At 42.2% G+C, this 17,673-nt stretch overlaps 3 protein-coding genes across 6 annotated transcripts in view; all 3 read right to left on the bottom strand.

Moving 5' to 3' along the window:
* Positions 1-17,673, bottom strand: part of LOC126557570 (RNA-binding protein Musashi homolog Rbp6) — a 236,002-nt gene that overhangs the window by 75,668 nt on the left and 142,661 nt on the right. The gene's annotated exons all lie outside the window — the stretch shown is intronic.
* LOC126558865 (protein takeout) lies at positions 666-2,948 on the bottom strand. Its single transcript, XM_050214944.1, has 5 exons — positions 2,867-2,948; positions 2,301-2,419; positions 1,128-1,383; positions 895-1,047; positions 666-814 (listed from the first exon to the last, which is right to left on the bottom strand). The coding sequence occupies exons 1-5, from the start codon at positions 2,946-2,948 to the stop codon at positions 666-668; spliced, it is 759 nt and encodes a 252-aa protein (XP_050070901.1).
* Positions 5,283-17,673, bottom strand: part of LOC126558878 (uncharacterized) — a 521,842-nt gene continuing 509,451 nt past the window's right edge. The window contains exons 2-6 of one of the 2 annotated variants that reach the window (XM_050214956.1): positions 11,378-11,484; positions 7,385-7,494; positions 5,928-6,058; positions 5,502-5,785; positions 5,283-5,434 (exon numbers count right to left, since the gene is read on the bottom strand). In XM_050214956.1, coding sequence (XP_050070913.1) covers positions 5,283-5,434; positions 5,502-5,785; positions 5,928-6,058; positions 7,385-7,494; positions 11,378-11,447 — 747 coding nt within the window. In that variant the 5' untranslated portion in view covers positions 11,448-11,484. Of the gene's footprint in view, positions 5,435-5,501; positions 5,786-5,927; positions 6,059-7,384; positions 7,495-11,377; positions 11,494-17,673 lie in introns of both variants that reach the window. The other variant, XM_050214957.1, reaches the window with a different exon arrangement.

The following is a 17,673-nucleotide window of genomic DNA, read 5'->3' as shown; positions in this document are numbered from 1 at the left end:
CTGTTTAAATGGTGAAATGATTAATGATTGCAATAAGCATGAGTTTAAAGGTAAGGTTACAAACGTTGAGTTATCTACGTTATACGTAGATACCTTATTTATAGATAGAGCAACTTTCTTTTGCAAAGAAATAAAGCTTACTCTCATAACAATTTAATTCCTCGAACTTTGTGTGCTAAAATTATGAACAATCAATATTTCTTACTGGATCATGACGCAGTCAAGATCAAAAAGTTATCCAAAACCCGCCACTGGTCTTACAGCAATAGGAAAGAATTGTATCATTTTCTTCCAATCACCTTTTCAATTTTCAATTGCTCAATGTAATAAGCCCCTTTACGGAAGTAAATCTTCCATCAAATCATGACCTTAGTTTATATAACCCACTTATTGCTACGAGACTCGCCAGCTCGTAAACCGCACTAAGCGAATCAATATTATTGACGACAGTAAAATCAAACAAGTGCACCAGAAGCACGATGATCGACGGTCCGCAACGATTTCCGAATGAAAAGGTAAAATTATACACGGCTCGGACAATCTCAGTCATCGCGTTACTCGACACGGAACATTCAATTTATTCGTTCGTGTTTGTTGTCATAACTACAAAGTACAATAAATATTAGCACAAAGGTTATAAGCATTGCTTCGCACAGAGACACACGCTAGTCCAACCACTGCTCCACCGGAATGCGATCGAACAGCTGCTGCAGGAAGGAATGTAAATGTTCCGTCAGCTTCGTCCGTAGCTGGGGCTTCATCTCCTTCAGTAGCTCCTGGGCATTGGTGTTGATGAACAGATTCATCGCGGCATCTGTGAAACAAGAAGGAGCAAGAAAAGAAAAATAGATTGATTTCAACGATCGCTCAGCAGACAAACCTCATCATACTCACGAATAATAGCGTTCTGATTCGCGATGTTTTCCACACCCATTTTGATCTCCTTCACACTGAAGTCCATCTTGGTCTGGTCAACCGTTAGGTAGGTCTGTCCATCGTCACCCTGATACGGGGTTGCCTTAAAGTAGGTTTTTGCCTTAACGCCCTCTGTGAAGTAGTGTGATAAGATTACAACCTGATGAACAGGAATGGAAAAAGGGCGTACGGAATACGAAGCGTCTACCTACCATACTCGCCCCAATATTCACCGGCACCGGAAGCCTGGATCAGAAGCAACACACCGGACGATTGGTATTGGGCGGTGGCTTTGATTTTCGGTATCTCGATCGTCATCTGAAACTGCATTGAATCGATGTCGGAGCGCACGTTCACGATCGACAGGTTGCTGACGCCGTACGCTTCGATATTACGGAAGCTGGCCCGGTAGCCATCGGGACCACTGCCCAGCGCGATGCTGATCTCATCCACCACAACGGGCTCCACCTTGAAAACGGGAAGAAGAGTGCAAAAAAAAAACCAGCGAGTTGATTAGTGGTGCAAAGTTCAACGCTTACGCTTCAAAAGTATTCCAAGTGCTTCTCCTCCTACTTGACCCACTAACCCGACACCCGAGTTGGGGAATTTAGGGAATCAGAACGACTTTACTTTGTATTCCAATCGCGCTCAAAGCCATGGAACTGTGGAAGAACATTTCACAAGAAACGAGACGCATTTTTGTTTGCCAGCTGCGTGATTAAACTTGCCAAGTGGCTTTAGACTTCATTAATTACTTATCAATACAGCACGTCACAAAGCTTCTTCGTCACATATTAATATGCTCATTAGCTTGGTTAAAAGGTGGCTACCGAGGCTGACTAACAAAGCAGAATGTTTTGACGATGGGAATGAATCAATTAACTGGAAAATCTTCCACAATTTCACACGTCACTAGAAGCTGCATCGATTCACGTCAAATGGAAGGTATTCCTACAGTAGCTAGAATGACATGATTGATTTGATTAGATTGATCGAACGATACGTGAACGTGTTTACTTTAGTGGAATAATACGCTGTATAATTATCGTTGAAAACTAAAATGCTGCTAGAGCTCTAGTGCTAGTTCGCGTTGTGTAACGATTTGATCTTGAAACAGATATGTGAAAATATGATGCTGTACTATGTATGAAACATTGCTTAAAAGACTTATTTATTGCAATTCTTTATGATATTTTGTAGGAAATATTGTTATTAGATGAATAAAGATATTATCGAAGATTATTGATTGGAACGTCAGCTGAAGACAAATACTACAACTTGACAAAGGGATATGTCAATTATCAAACAACACCGGAGGAGTACATACATTTGACTCATTCTAAATTTCGTATGCCTCTTGCTAAGTGAAACTACCTCATACTTACATCAACGATACCAATCTCCGGAATACCACGGCGTATGTAGCCTGCCAGCTTGTTGGCAGCGTACCGCAGACAATCGTTTACATCCGCCGCATCCCGTTCGCATCGGTGCATATAGTACGCTGAAAGCAAAAATTTCCAGACATTCACCAACAATCGTTCATTTACTATTCGCAATGATTACGGTGCAAAAGCAAATAAAAAAAAACCTCTTCTTTTCTTGAAGTCTACACTCGACCGTAAAAAAAAGTTGAACCAAAAAGTAAGAAACAACAAAGCGTGCAAAGGAAAGTTAAGCAATTGGCGAATTGTGATGAATAACTGATGAAACTTTGCCAAAGAGACAACAAAAGAAGTGACTACTACAGTGCGGTGTTCCCCCACCGCTCGACGAAAGGCGTCACGGCGCTGCTCTCCACATCAGAGGATCTGATTTCGTAATCGTGCTTTCAAGCTTCGAAAGCTTTTGTGTGCTCGGACAGCACGGGAACAGCTGAGCTCGGTACGCTGGCGCACCGGACAGACGGGAAACAATAATGAGCTGCCGTGATTATCCGGCACGTACTTACGTATGTCTTGGGAGAGAACCGCCCGCAGGAAGACCGGCAGCATCAGCAGCAAAGTCAACGAACGCACGGTGACGATCGCCATGCTCGATTGGGAGAGTGGCGGACCACGAACGTAGGGGTGATGATGAGAATAAAAATGGCCAAACGGCAAGACGTTGGATAATGGAGAACGCGTTCTTTGCCACACGACCTGTAGTACCGGTTGAGGACGCTTTCGCTCTGTTATGTTGGTACCGTTGGACGGGTGTTTTTTTTTTGCGAGCAGCAGTGACGCACGTCAGCAATAGATAGAAGCTGAAACGAAACCATGAGGAAGTTCAAATTAAGGGTGTGCTTTAGTTTACAAGAATGTACATAAATTAAGCTTTTGGACGAGCGTGTTTGGGCGAACAAATAGTAGAATGTATCGCAGTGATTCACTCGTCAAGGAAAATGCTTTCGTCTGCACGATTGGAAAGTTACGGGATTATAGACACGTGCGACAGTGGTACAATCGCTTCATTTCACTTCCGGCCATGACACCCAATTTCACTGTTGTGTACCATGCTAAACTCGCCCTTTACTCGGTGGTAGGGCATGCAGCATAACCGCATCGAAAGTATACTTCGCTGGTACTATCAATTTATCATTTTTTCATTACTTTTTATGCTTCATCGAAATTCACACTCACACTTACTAAATGCACTCCACAATAAAATCTTTTTCCTTACGAACCAGTGATTTACTCACGTTAACTTTGTTACTTCTACGACGATCGTGATCTGAACATGGACTGTTTCGATGTTACCGGTGCTGTGGTTGACTCGCGAATGTTTTGCGGTGTGCGGTGAAATGTTTGTTTTATCCACTTTCTCCACGTGAGAGAGTCGACCTGAAGAGTTTGTCTTCTGCGTACGAAGGTGCGTGTGAAGTACAACAATCACTATGGGATTTTCCGGGATGATGTTAGCTGGACGGGATGGGTATGAAGTTTTTGTAATTCCAAGAAAAATGTAAGCATGCTATGTAAAATGATTGATATTTAATTATGTTTTACGTTCAATAGAAACCTTTCAACGTTTTTTGCGTTGCAAGAATACAAAAATAAAGTGTCATTTACAGAGATCGCCTAAAGATATGCAGCACGCAGCACATGTATTTAAACCGGCGTAACTTCGCTTACTGCTCGATTGGCTCATGCCAGCTGTACGAGGACTGAATCGAACAACATGGTCTTCGTCAATCGCTCCTAGCTGTTACTCTTCCGATCCTCTTTTACGAAATTAACCAGAACTGCTTGAAGTTGTATTGCTGATTGCATACCTCGTGGGAAAAAAAAACAAAACACAATGGTAAAAATACATGTGTAGTGCTTTGTTTAACAATCAACTCAATTTTATATTTTTTTTAATATCATAAGCATAAAGTCTTCTGCAGTTACAGTAAAATATTAAGGATTAGTATTCCGTGCAGCTGTTTAGATAATCAGTCTTGCGTACGGAGAGGTCCGATTAGGACGGGTTTCGATACTCGGCCACAGTAATAATAGCAGAAGCTTTTCTAATGTAAAATAATCACGGGAGCATTATCAACCAGATGGCTATGACAGCAAAAAACTGTAATTGCACAATTACCACTCATCGCATCTGTAAGCGATAAACTTGTTGTATTAGAACCCTCTGCGTAATTAACATCGGAAGACAGGTGTATATGGTGTTATTTCATACGGTAATTGCGAGAGTAGATTTTTCCTATTAATGGATGAGTCATACAGAGACTACGTGCCAAAGAGGCACCTTCAACAACAATTATCATCATGGTCGTAGATATAAGCAATGATAATATCAAATTCAATATATTTTTTCGGAAAATTTAAATGAATAAATTGTTAGCGATGAACGTGAGATCAATCTCACTAATCTTCGTATAAAATTCGTATTTTGGAATTATTATTAAATTAAACACACAGACCATTAGCACGAGTATGTCAGAAAGGTAATTCATACACGAGCGTCATCATCGTAGTTTTTGTAATGATCAGAATAAAAAAAGCAACTAAATTTATTTTACTTTATTACGTAAGGAAGTAGGGTTCTGCACTTTCACAATATTACAACCATATTTTTGATGTGGAATGGTGGTATGTTTCAAAGAAAACCTGAACATTTTCAAGAGATTTAATTTCACATTATTTGTACTGCATAATAGTTTCTGATTCCTTTTACGCTCCGACAATCTTCCTTCTAAAGAGTTTCATGCTCAAGAAACACGCTCCAGTAGCAAACAATAGTTTGTTTGCTACGAAAGGAAACGAAAATGCGAATAAGCTTAAAAACGACAACGACCGAGTCTAGTCTGGGAGCTTAATTCTATAAAAAACAGTATCACATAGTGCCCGGCCCGATACAAAGAAACGTTTATCTTCGCATTTACCATTCTAGTCTACGATGAAGAAGCGAATGGGAACGTTATCGAGCAGCTGGTTGGCAATACCAGTGAATTCGGTCGACAGTTTCTTCTGCAGCTGCGGTTGCAGCGCTCGCAGCACCTCGTGTCCGTTTTCCTTCAGGAAGAGGTTCGTCGCTTCGGCTACGGATAAAATAGGAATATTAGTACATCAATATGCAATAAAGTAACGAGTGATATGAGCACATACTCAGGATACGATTGTTGTTGAAGATCTTCGATACGCTGAGCCGGGGCTTCTTGATCGACAGGTTAAGATCGAGCTTTTCGACGCGCAGATGCGTACCCGTAGGTTTCTCGTTCGTCGACACCAGACCCTTAACGTCGGCAGTGACACCATCAAACACGGCATCGAAGTCTCCAGATCCGCTTGCGGGGATGATGATCAGCACACCGCTGCTGGTGTATTTCGCATGGATCGTCAACCTGGGAATGGTTAATCGTGCCTCGAAAGGTTTGCTACCGTCAGCCAGCCTGTTGGAAGGAGAGAGAGAGAGAGAGAGAGAGAGAGAGAGAGAGAGAGAGAGATGAAGAGACCCCAAAAGAGAATGTTTAGTCAACTGTTGCATTTACAATAAAACATAAACACAAAAGAAAGAAACAAATGGCAACCTACTTTATTGACCGGACGGTAAAATTGCTAGCGCCAAACACTTCCATGTTTTTCAGATTAATCCGGTATCCTTGAGGTCCTCCGGTAAGCTGCAGTGACAGTTGATCCATTACGAACGGTTCGACCGACGGTAGCTGGAGTGCGAAAGGAACAGAAAAAAATGATCAAACACTAGGATAAAGATTATATGAGTGGAAGGATTGAAAGTCGCCGAGCTAATACATTTCACTGGCGGCTGGCGGGGTGATAAAGCGGACATTTTCATTGTCAACAACGACATTAGCTTTGATAGCTAATAAGACACATTTATACAGTGTCCGACCGGTTAATCACACAACAAAAAAAATCACCGGACGCCAGGGCGACAATTGGAAAACAATAAGGAAAACATAAAGCGTGCGTACGGTAATGTATGATTCTGCGCCCTCCCCAAAAGGGAACCTTGGCGTCGATTGTACCGTGTTAATTGGTGACGGTTTCACGCTGCACTGAAACGTACTTGAACTTGCGCTGTAGTTGAACTGGTAAGTCTGAATAAACCCTGCCAAACTACTGTAACAGCGCGCGTAAACAATGTGTCTTGAAGGTGGCCTTTGTAAAATGTCTTAATTGTCTTGTTTACTGTTGTTTCTAGTGTAAAAAAATGTGTTTTTTTAGTCAATCGATGAGTAATCGAAGTGCATTACACAATTGGTGTAGGATTTTATTTTATTTTTAAAGCATGTTGTTTACTTGAGGTGTTTCATAACGTCAAAGAAATATTTAAGAACCCACCAATATCAACTCCAGATTATCAATTGATATTTTTGAAACAATAACAACCAATTAAACACCCTTACAATATCGGAAAATATCGGAAGATGTTCACCATCGCGGTACGGAAGATGGCTTCTGGTGCCATCCTGTCGACCCTCATCGACGCACAACTCGTTTGTGGCTGCTATAAAATGGTTTACCCCACTTTTGCTACCGGCAACACGCCATTGACATTGAACTTCGCCTTCACCGTGAAGGTTGCGTTGGTGAGTGAGTTTGGATCGGATTTTTGGGGAGTTTGTGTTCGTTTTTTGTGTGGTGCCTTTTCGTAGCCACTACTTCTCCGTCGTCAATATTTACTTTTCGGTTTCGCGGTTGCATAATGGTTGCAGACGCGCGTGCGTCACAGTCGACCGTGAGTTGGCGCGAACGGATTCGTATTGGTTGTTTCGGTTTCGGCGAAAGTGGTTTTAATGTTTGGGAAGATCGTATGCGTTTGTGAGTTTGTGTTGGTTTGCTTCTTCTGCTGAGAAAGAGCTGTACGATCCGGTTCGTATTCCCGATTGTAAATTAAATTGGCAGTTTTCTTCTTTCGCTTCTCTAGACGGGAGCTTGTCACGCGACAGGTTGGCCTTCCTTCGAGCGAGCAGGTTCTTATAAATAGCAAAGAACTCCACCATGTGTTCAAGGTCGTCCAGACTTACCTTTATCTCGGGAATGCCGCTGGATAGGTAGGGACGCAGATGCTGCAAAGCTTCCTTCAAACAGTCGGTCAGGGCTGGATCCGAGCGGCGACATTGCTTGATGTAAGGTGCTGGAAAAGATGAGAGCACGAAAATTAGAATATTATGCAAGAATGTTGCATTAGTTGTGAAATAGATTGACCGGGAAGAAACGTTTTCAATTCTATCGAACGTGTGATAGTTTTTTTTTGTATAATTCCTTCTTAAGGGTCCAGTTTCAAATAAGGTTTGAATACAGGAATCCCTACAGAAAGTTTAACGAATGAAGTCACGTAAATAAATATAATATTTTTGGGCTTTTCGATGACTTATTTGTTTCTTAATGTAACTTATAAAGCTGTTTATAAAGAAAATTTATGAACAAAGCCTACCGCCTAACAGACCGAAAGAAGTATGTTTTGGTATACGATCTCTTCCTTTTCCTTGAAACAACAACAAGATAAAGTAGTACAGATACAGCATGCAAATTATGTTTCGCATTGACAGCAATCTCTGCAAGAACCCTTCATCACGGGTACTCCAACCCGGAACAAGCAACGAACAGTCAATAAGCATAAAAACACTGCCGTCCAATCTGTACTTCCTGTTCCTTTCAATCCATCCATTTTTCGACACAGCTAAATGTCCAGAACCCGTTGCACTTTTAAGATGCACTCAGATTTACACGTCCACCAAACTCGTCTTATTTGCCAATCGTACGAATTCGCAATCAAGTCGCTACAATCAAGGTCTTGTACCAAAAGTTTAACGACACCAGCCCAAACGACGGTCCGTCGGCTTCTTTGGCTGCCAGAAACCAGTACGTGAAATGTTGCTCCGATTTTACCTATTTGCGACCGCACCGAGACCCACGTACACGTCATGAAATGTAAACCGGTTAGGGTTCTGTCGAAAGAAAGCCACCCTACGGCGCGCGTATGTGCGCAAGATGATATTCGGGGAGGGGTTGGGGCAAAATTTTAGGCAAGACACTTTTATGAACACTTAAGATTGCTTTTTGCTTAGCCGAGTGGACGATCCTCAAACCCATCAAGTAGTAGTATGTGACATCTCACCTCTAACTTGGTTTGCGACTGACGCACTGAAGGTTATCCATTTTGGTGGAAAACGCACTGTGACACAGAACGAGACACACACACTGGATCCATCGTTGCCTAACCCAGCCCATTAAGCTGATGCGTCGCTTTACCATGAAGATGGTTTCATGGACCGCTCCAAGGACTCGGCCGAACTGTTTAGCGAGTAAATACCATTTACTGAGAGGAACGGCACACATCACCTGCCGAACAGTTCCCTAATGAACTACTGTAAGTAGGGGGGAGCTTTGATGAAGACAACGACACGGTTCGACGACCGGTACGGGTCGGTACGGTTGCAAGACTTATATCGCTGACAAGATCGCTGGGGCTAGTGGATCACAAGAATTTAGAGGTTGTTAAACCACACAAAGCAAAGTGTCTTCAATGTAATTCTTTGTCTAAGTCAATTATAAAATGAGGTCTTTGTGTTATACACTTGCTCACCATAACCTATAAACGGGAGGTGGCGCAGCTGCAGTGCAGTTGATTGCAATTTCTACCTGTAGTAAGGGACGCCTGCCAGGAAAAGCTGGACCAAATTAAGCCCAACATCACTTCCTCACTTTCACTCGAACGAGCTGCCATTTTTCACACTCCACACAATTTTCCCACATGATCGTCGAAACACCAAGGGGTACAGCTCTTCAGCGTGTGTTGCATAACATGGACCTCGGCACGAAAACATTGCACCGGCTGGTACGAGCAGTACAAACACAACAACAACAGACCATGTCCACTTTGCGGTCCGGTTTGTTTAGCGTTGTTTCCCACCACGACTCGCCGTGAGTGTTAGCTTTTTTTTTCACCAAAGGTTGATTAGGTTGGCAAGTTTTGCAAATATTTATCACTCTCCACTTGAGCTTACCTACGACAGAGTGTTCCCCGTTCGCTCGCTTTGCTCAGAAGTCTGCCTGCACACGTGCCGAACGGTGATCGGTGATCTTTCGATTACAAAATGCAATAAAATGGAGAATTTGCCCGGTAATGAGATGGCACTGGTTCCGGGTGTACTGTACTTCCCAGAATGTCTAGCCGGGAGCTCCCGGTCGAGGGATTCTAGAAGATCGAATAAAATGCTCGTGTATTCCATCCGATTAGCATCTCACGCCATTCACACATTTCGCACATTTTATCGTAGTGCCGGAAGGGAGCAATGGAAAACTTCCATCCCGGGAGGTGTAAGTACGCACCTCGGAACAATCATGGGAAATAGTTTGTTGGATTGTAAAATCAAAGTTATGCAACCGATTCCGCGCCCGGTATGCAGAGATACCCGCTATCAACACCACAAACACAACCGCCGGGCAGCAGCTTTTTTGTTTAGCATTGTTGAGGAACCTTCGGAAGCCGCTGGCCATTCGGCTGACTTGGCTGACCTTGAAGAGAGGTACCGGGGAGAGAAGATTGGTCATGGGCGGGTGCACATCTGCGGCGCACATCGATGCGCCTCGACATTGACCCACTGACACCTCTCTTGCCTTTGCTGGGTAATATAGCGCGAAGCCTCTTACGGGGTGAAATAATAAATTAAGTTCGGCTCGGCAGATCTCACAGTGTCGGGGAGTCGATTACCCTCAAAAGGCTCATAAAATGCTCATATCTCAGAGCAACGGAGATGTGTTTAATGGCGGCAGAATGACACACAGAGACGTAAAGCTGTGTAGCATGAATACCATTTTTTTCCTGTCTCGTGCATGAGACATTCTTCTGACAAATTAATGGCGCAAGGGTGGATGAGAATAGATGAAGTGAAGTCAATGTCGTCCGAGGTACACATACCCATCAAAGAACCGTTAAAACATTTCATGTCATAAAGTGCTGTTAGGTAGATTAATGGAGTCCCAAAACTGCTCAGGTCTCAAATCTCAAATCGTCGTCCAGAAAACTCGCCAATGTATTCAAAAACTTGAAACAATTGCTTAGGAAATATGATGTAAACACTCCCATGAACTCATGAATCAATGATCATTACCTTCTTCGATCGAACTTCGGAGTGTAGCAAAAGCACGATCGCACGGAATATTAATCAGTCACAAAAACTTGTCCACAGTAGCTAGCCGGTAGACAGCACCTCTCAAAGGGCTGAAAAGGTTATTTCCGCTACTCGCCAGTTTTCTCACGCCATCCAGTTTAATCTTGATCGGCAACGTGATCTACTCGATCGCGGTAAGAGAGGTTAGTACACAATCGCACCAAGATAGCGCGCGAGCATAACGTGCTTTGTGTGCACCGCGTCAGATTATCAAAGAAGGGGCGGGAATGTCAAATGTGGTTGCAGCAGCTGCACTTTGCAAATACCGGATGCGGTGCGTGCGGTGCGTTTTAGTCTGGTGCAATCGTAAGTGGAATTGTTGCCCGGTTACGGAGATTTTTCAAAGGGAGGATCTATCGAAGGTGTACTGCGCACAGATGCCGTCACAGATGACTAATATTGGTCTTTTGCAACAAGTGGTTTTGTATGATCCTTTCGAACGGTGCTGCTTGATAGCAGTTACATCATGGACGAGAGAAGGTAGACGCCCTCCTCCACTTATCGGCAAATGAATCACGATAGCTCTAAACATGCTGTGTCATGATGGGTTTTAATGAGTTTGATGACCATTACCGAGCTCATCAATATTCTACCGGTAGCAGCCAAAGCTTTCGTCTTTGGTAAATTCCCATTTCGATTTGAAGACTTTTCGCTAGATTTAATGCCTTACGCAAACAAACTTCATCTCCATCAATGGAAGCCAGACAACCTCGACTCTTGTTCGTAAGCACAAGGGCAAGTTCACGCACCACAGTACCTTGTCCGAATTTTATCGATTAAACCGGTTAAGGTTAATGAATGAACTCTTCTCCCATATTTCTCTCGCTTCCTAATGGTACTTACGAATTTCCTGCCCCACAGCTGCACCGGCCCAGGCCAGCAAGCAGAACACGGCCACAAACTTCTGCATCATTGGTTTGATTAGGATTAAGGGCTTTGCGTACGGATCACTTGTCCCACTAGCGCTCACACACTCGTCACACTCGGTTGGGGAATAGCACGGGTCCACACGTAGGCCGGACGCAGTCGTCGACGTTGCGATCAATTGAATTATGTGTTGACACTTCCTATTTGGTCACTTTCGGCGCACTTCACACTAATGGTCGGGTTGGGTACGGTTCCCCAACACTGATCTTTCTCCACAGTTAAACACACACAAACCCAAAGTCTCAGCAACGTAGATGGTTCGAAAGAGGAACGTTCCTTAGCCGTAGAACACTAAGGAAGCAACGGACGTCCGCGATCGTCGAGTTCGCTACAACGTCTGTTAGCTTTCGGGGTGCGTAGCCGCTCTTTTAATGATTTTCGACCCGGCACGAGCGACGGTATGGTATTCGCGGACACCGCACCACTTGACCTGCGTCCGCTTAGACGGTTGCGCTCCGTACATGCGTGCGTGCTAGTGGAGGGATATGCTTGCCTCTCGTTCGCTCGGATTTAGTGTTTTTTGTAGCTGGTTTTGTTGCCACCCATGCCCATTATTGGCGGTTGCCAGGGAGTACTTAATTTGAGACGATTCTTTACAGTTTCTGATGCTTTTTTTGCTATAAACAGGGTAAGTAAATAATGTTAAAATTCTACGTTAAGGGGAAAACATGTTTATTGAATTCAATAAAAATGACAGCTTATCAATATCAAATAAATTTTGCAACGTAAATGGTTTAAATATTTTATTTTTATTACTTTAAATAATGTAAATAAAGTCTTCTTCTTGGCTTAACGACCGCCGAGGTCATGCCGGTTGGTCGTCATTGGATAGTCAGTCCTCACCCAGTCCATAGACGAACGGTCAAAATAGGATTTGGTCCCCCGAGTACTGCCAGTTGAAGACCGACAGCGCTATCGACTCGGCCACTGAATAGGTAAGGTATTCAATCCATCGAAAAACTATTACATACAGTTGACATTTTCTTAACAAACTTTATATAAAGTTAGGATCTGATTCAAGTTAGTTAGTTCACAGTCCTGAAAATAGCAATAAAAAGTTATTATCCCAATAGTAGTCCACAAAAGTTGCCAATTTATAGCTTTGTTTAGCGTCGTATGGAAATATTTACTTTCAGCATAGTGTTTTATTTTGTTTGTAACCAAAACCAAGTAGCAATTGTCAATGAAAAGTAATACTCAAACAACCGCTCGCTTATGTTACTTGCCCAACACTGACTTTAATTGTACCGGGCGAGACGTACATTGACTGAAGTAGTAAACTTATTGCAAGCAATAAAACTTTTGCACCCGTTGTTTGCTTTACACCGGTTAAAAAATCACGTCCAACGGAAAGGCGAAAAGCTTTTCTAAAACAAACGTTTTTTGTATGAGTGTTGTTTTACTGAAATATGTATTTGTACAATAAATCAAAACTCATCATTTTATACACGCTTCCGTGAGCACTGTCCTGCTCAACAGGATCCAACGGAAGGCAAAAAAAAAAATCTTAAATTTGTTGTTACTGTGAAAATCGTTCATGTTTCGTCCTCAATTTTCTGCCATTTGCTTTTCTGCCGGTCCTGGCCTTGGCAGTGGCAGTTTCAGCAAACAAAGACACGGTATGGTTCGATTCCGAGGACGATCTTACCAGTGGTATTTGTTTTGAATTCGAAAATAATTAACGATCAAGTGAACTCTTGCTCATCATTTCCGCTCAAACAGATTTCTCACACTGCGCTTGTTTACCGAGCGTACCGTGGATGTGCGTCTTTTGTGCTGATTTGGTTTCGCAATATTAGAGCATGTCGGTCAAATAAAGGAAATTACACGGAAGCAGATAAATTGAAGAAAAAACGGACAACAACAGTAAACCCATGACGTTTTAGGAAGAGGATTTGTGGAAAAAGAAAATAGAACTCAGTTTTGGTGGATGGTTTGAGCGAATGCGATCGTCATAGAGGACATTGAAGGTGAAGGAATACGTTTGTGGTCGTAAGTACTCTGAAACCAACGATATACAGCAAACGAAGAGTTGGATATAGGCAAAAGAAAAATCAAACTTTACCGGTCCAAATGTGATTCAGTGATTATTTCGTGCGAGCTAGAATGGGGTTAAATTTTCCATGCCTTGAACCGTGGGCACGCAAACGACCGAAGCCGAAAGGAAAGCGATAACTCAATGCTATCAGGTGCGTGACCAGCCTCAAACTGACCGGAAGTAACGCTCCACGCACCCATAGTTAGACATAGCGGTCTACTGCCCAGTAAACCGCCCTTTAGGTTCTTTAGTTCAGACCGGGTTTTTCCCTTGTTTTTTTTTTCTTTCGGTTCTTCGAACGATTTGCAAACGATCAGTAAGTGTCCTTGTCTGGTCTGGTCGAAGTTGTATGGTTGATCCGAAAAAAGAATCACACATCCAAAACCGGTTGGATGAGAATTGTAATTCAACGTTTTGTTTCGGTTTTAAAATACATTACCATTCATGATGAACCATCATAAATTGTCGCTTGATTTAGACTATTTTTTACACGAGAGTTTTGAGTGTTTAGTTTTTCTTATCGTTTGGATCACAGTGGGTCAATAGTATCCGATAATCGCACAGATGAAAGGATTTTTCAATAATATTTTTGAGACTTTTCCGAACACGAATTAGTGCGTATAGCGATGAATTTCCCAGCTGCGTCATCAGTGAATCAAATAATGATTTTATTAAATTCATCCCGTCAGACAATCACGTTCCGAACCAATGTTCGAACCTAACGAAGCAATGAATTCATTTCCGGACCAGGGTCACAAGATAACGCACGTGCGGCGAAGCAATCGGACACAAAATTGATGAATGCATTAGCAGCGTGCCCACTTCCTTTCGGGCTCGTCCCGTAACAGGATGACGAGCCTTTGCGGTGCGAACCCGTTCCGGCGGTCTAGTGAGGGCAAGGTGGAAGCGGCAAGAAAAGCGTCCACTTAGCATTGTGACGGTAGCCAAACTGCTTCAAACGCCAAGGTAACGGAGGGGAGGGGAACGCTTTCAAGCCAGCAAAACATCGAATGCAAGAGTGAAACGAAAGCACAACGCACAACCCCTTTTTGGCAGAAGGATCTATTCAGATGATTGGTATTCGAAAATGCTTCAAACAAATCAACTAAAATGTTGGCAAAGATCAAGATCAATGCTAGGGTGTGCTTGGTGCTGGTGAATGGTAAAGTTGTGAAGCTTTCGTGCACGCTTTTCCCTTGATTCTCTTCAGCGGGCTTTTGGTGGTTGCATGGTCATCCTTCGCCAAATTGTGCTCGACTTTTAGTGTGAGGGTTTCGAGTGAAATGTGTTGGACTTCGGTGTTTTTTTGTTTCGTACGATATTTGTCCAAGGACTGGCCCCGGGAGGATTGTCCGATCGTACTGATGGGACAGTAATTGCCGTTATTTATATGATTGGCTAGCTTTGTACCGAATTAGTGACCGAGCGGGAGGGATGGGCTAAAGTAAAGTCAAATTGCAATGGCCATAGCAGAAAGATCGGACACGAAGGTAATGATTTTGTTAGAATGATTGAATTAAAGGATTTAACATTGACATTTTCCAATGCTAAATTAGGATGAATAGTAAAATATACTTTTATAAAATTGTTTAGCATTTAATAATTTCAATTGATATTTCTCTAGTACGTATGTACTGAATAACTATAAAAATAATAAATTTAAATAATTATTACTACAAGTAACGTTTGGTGATAAAGTAGATGAGTCCCTAAAACGATGCTTAAAGCTATTAAAGCTTGGTATTTTAAAGTACAACATACACCTTGGATTTTTTTGTGCTGCCATTCCCATTTATCAAAAGTTAACAGCTTAAATCTCTATCTTACCCACGTTCTGTACAATATGTGATGAAATATTACTCAGTTCGCTTCACTTCAGAGACAACTGAAAGGCGCATAAAACTTTGGTTTCATGTAACTGTAACGCGTTACTTTTCGTGGGAGCTTTCAGCGCATCGTAACGTTAAGACAGGGTTCGTGAAGTTGCTGAAAATCAAAACTAACGAATATATTTGAATTTCACGTTAAAAACAGCTAATCTGCCACGCTAAGACATTTCTTTACGAATACATTTTAAAAATTATTTATTACGGTCGTATATATAAAATAATAAAGTTTGGACCAAACAAATGCAACTGAAAAAATTGGAAACGTGGAATACTTTATAAAAGCATTAATTATTGTATAGTCACAACATGAAACTCATTAACCTAAAGAAATAGATTAGTCTATCAATATAAAAAAATCGTTTAAGGTTCCAAATTTCAAGTCAAATACTCCAATTATATGTTCAACCCACATCTGTACCACCTCGCGCGTGTGTTTGCCAGCCCCGATTGTTATGTGCCAAATTGACCTGACCGCCCCCTTCCTATTGAAGCATGGCACACACGCGGTTTCGATCGCATATGTCGAGAGCTCAGCTTAACTTCTCCATCGGAACACACAGTTATTCGTGTGCAGGACCAAGAGCTAGATAGACCGCACTGAAATTTCTTCACTTTGGTCTAACAATTCGTCACACCACCGTGGGCGCAAACACTAGTCGTAAGTGTAAAGTATCTCTTCGCCTAATAACGGTTCTTTACATCGAGAGTGAAGTGAGTGATAGTGGTTTAAATATTTTGCCAAGAAGGACTGGGTAGTGAACCCAAAAAAAGAGTGTGGTAAGCACATTTGCTAAGAAACATCCTGAAACGGAGCGGACCGCACAGCCACCCGTTCCGTAGTGCATATTGGTTGTGGATGCGGTTTTTGGTTTTCGAAAGCGATGCAGAACGCTTCAAAGGAAAAGCGTGCACGTTGTGGTTCAAGCGCGAAACTAGTTTCCTCCGCTGGTGAAGTCAAGTTGGCCGACGCGCGCCGGTCTGCATTTGGCAAGGCCAAGCAGTCGATGATCTTTTGCTTCGGTTATGCTTTGCCGCGATGTGTGTGTGTCCTTCGATGAAATGTGTGCCAAGGAAATTTGAATGTTGTTGACTTGTTTGCTAAAGCTCTGTTAAGGTACCACAAGCCGGCGAACAAGAGTGCATGAGGGAATGATTCGTTTGTCAAACGGCCGAAAACACGATCGATCGCGTGGAGGTGTGGAACCTTAACGCATAGTGGTGGTTTGTTTTCTTTCAAACGTTTAACCACTTCCCTTGACGTCCTTCGTTTCGATCGTATCTCGATCAAATGGCGGTACCAGAGTTAGACAACTGTTGGAATCCGTTTAATGTATGCACATAAACGATGAGTTGTAATTATTAGCAGGATATGATTGATTTCAGACAAACAAAAGTACCGAAAATCAGCTGTTTCAACACGGTTTGTTAGATTGTAACACGTGCGAATGATATGTAGCGCGAATTCTACCACCGATACGGTGCAATACCCTTTAACGCAACGCATCATGATACTGCAGCGATAGTGACCGGCACCGTGGTTGCGTAGATGGATCGGTGGTTGCTGCAAGTGTTATGCATCGTGAAGCCTGTGAACGAATTTTGATGCAATAATTATAATCATCGACCGTGTTGGTTGGTGTTGCATGTTGGCTGGACTGTGGCGGCACGTTAGCAGGCAACCGTTTTGTTGAACAAGAAGTAATGTGTGTAAAATATAGGAGGTTTCTTTCGGGAGTGGCCTGCATTATCACAATCAGTTGCCAAACATCAAACAGGTGCAGAGAGTGTGTTGGATTTTTTGAAACGCTCTAATTGCTCATATAGCTTGATAGTTTAGGCCATATTCCAAACAATTTCAACAAATTCATAAAAAAATCTCTGTGCACAAAGAATACAGGAGTTTATCGTGTATTGAATACTTTTTACTGTAAAATCTCTTTGATGTGTGGGATGTATTTTACGTGAATAAAAATGTATTTATTACATTCCTTCCAAGTAATTTCATTAGAGTTACAAAATAGCATAACTAAAGGCGCAAAATAAATGTCCAGATACATATTCTTAGCATTCAAATATTTGACAAAAACCTTTTTTTCGATCTATATGAATATTTTACGAAACTTTGAAAGATTTGAATTAAATTATTACCAGCATAACTTCAATTATTTCTTTAAATTTGTTGAAATTAAATTTCACATGCACATGCAAAAGATTTTTTTCTGGCAGCTAGTCATTGTGCTAGTGCTATTAGTAAACAGAGCAACACTTTGATCCGCTTGGAGAGA

Source organism: Anopheles maculipalpis, chromosome 2RL, assembly GCF_943734695.1.
Source record: "Anopheles maculipalpis chromosome 2RL, idAnoMacuDA_375_x, whole genome shotgun sequence".
Taxonomy (NCBI): Eukaryota; Metazoa; Arthropoda; class Insecta; order Diptera; family Culicidae; genus Anopheles; species Anopheles maculipalpis.
This window is presented reverse-complemented; position numbering and strand designations above follow the sequence as displayed.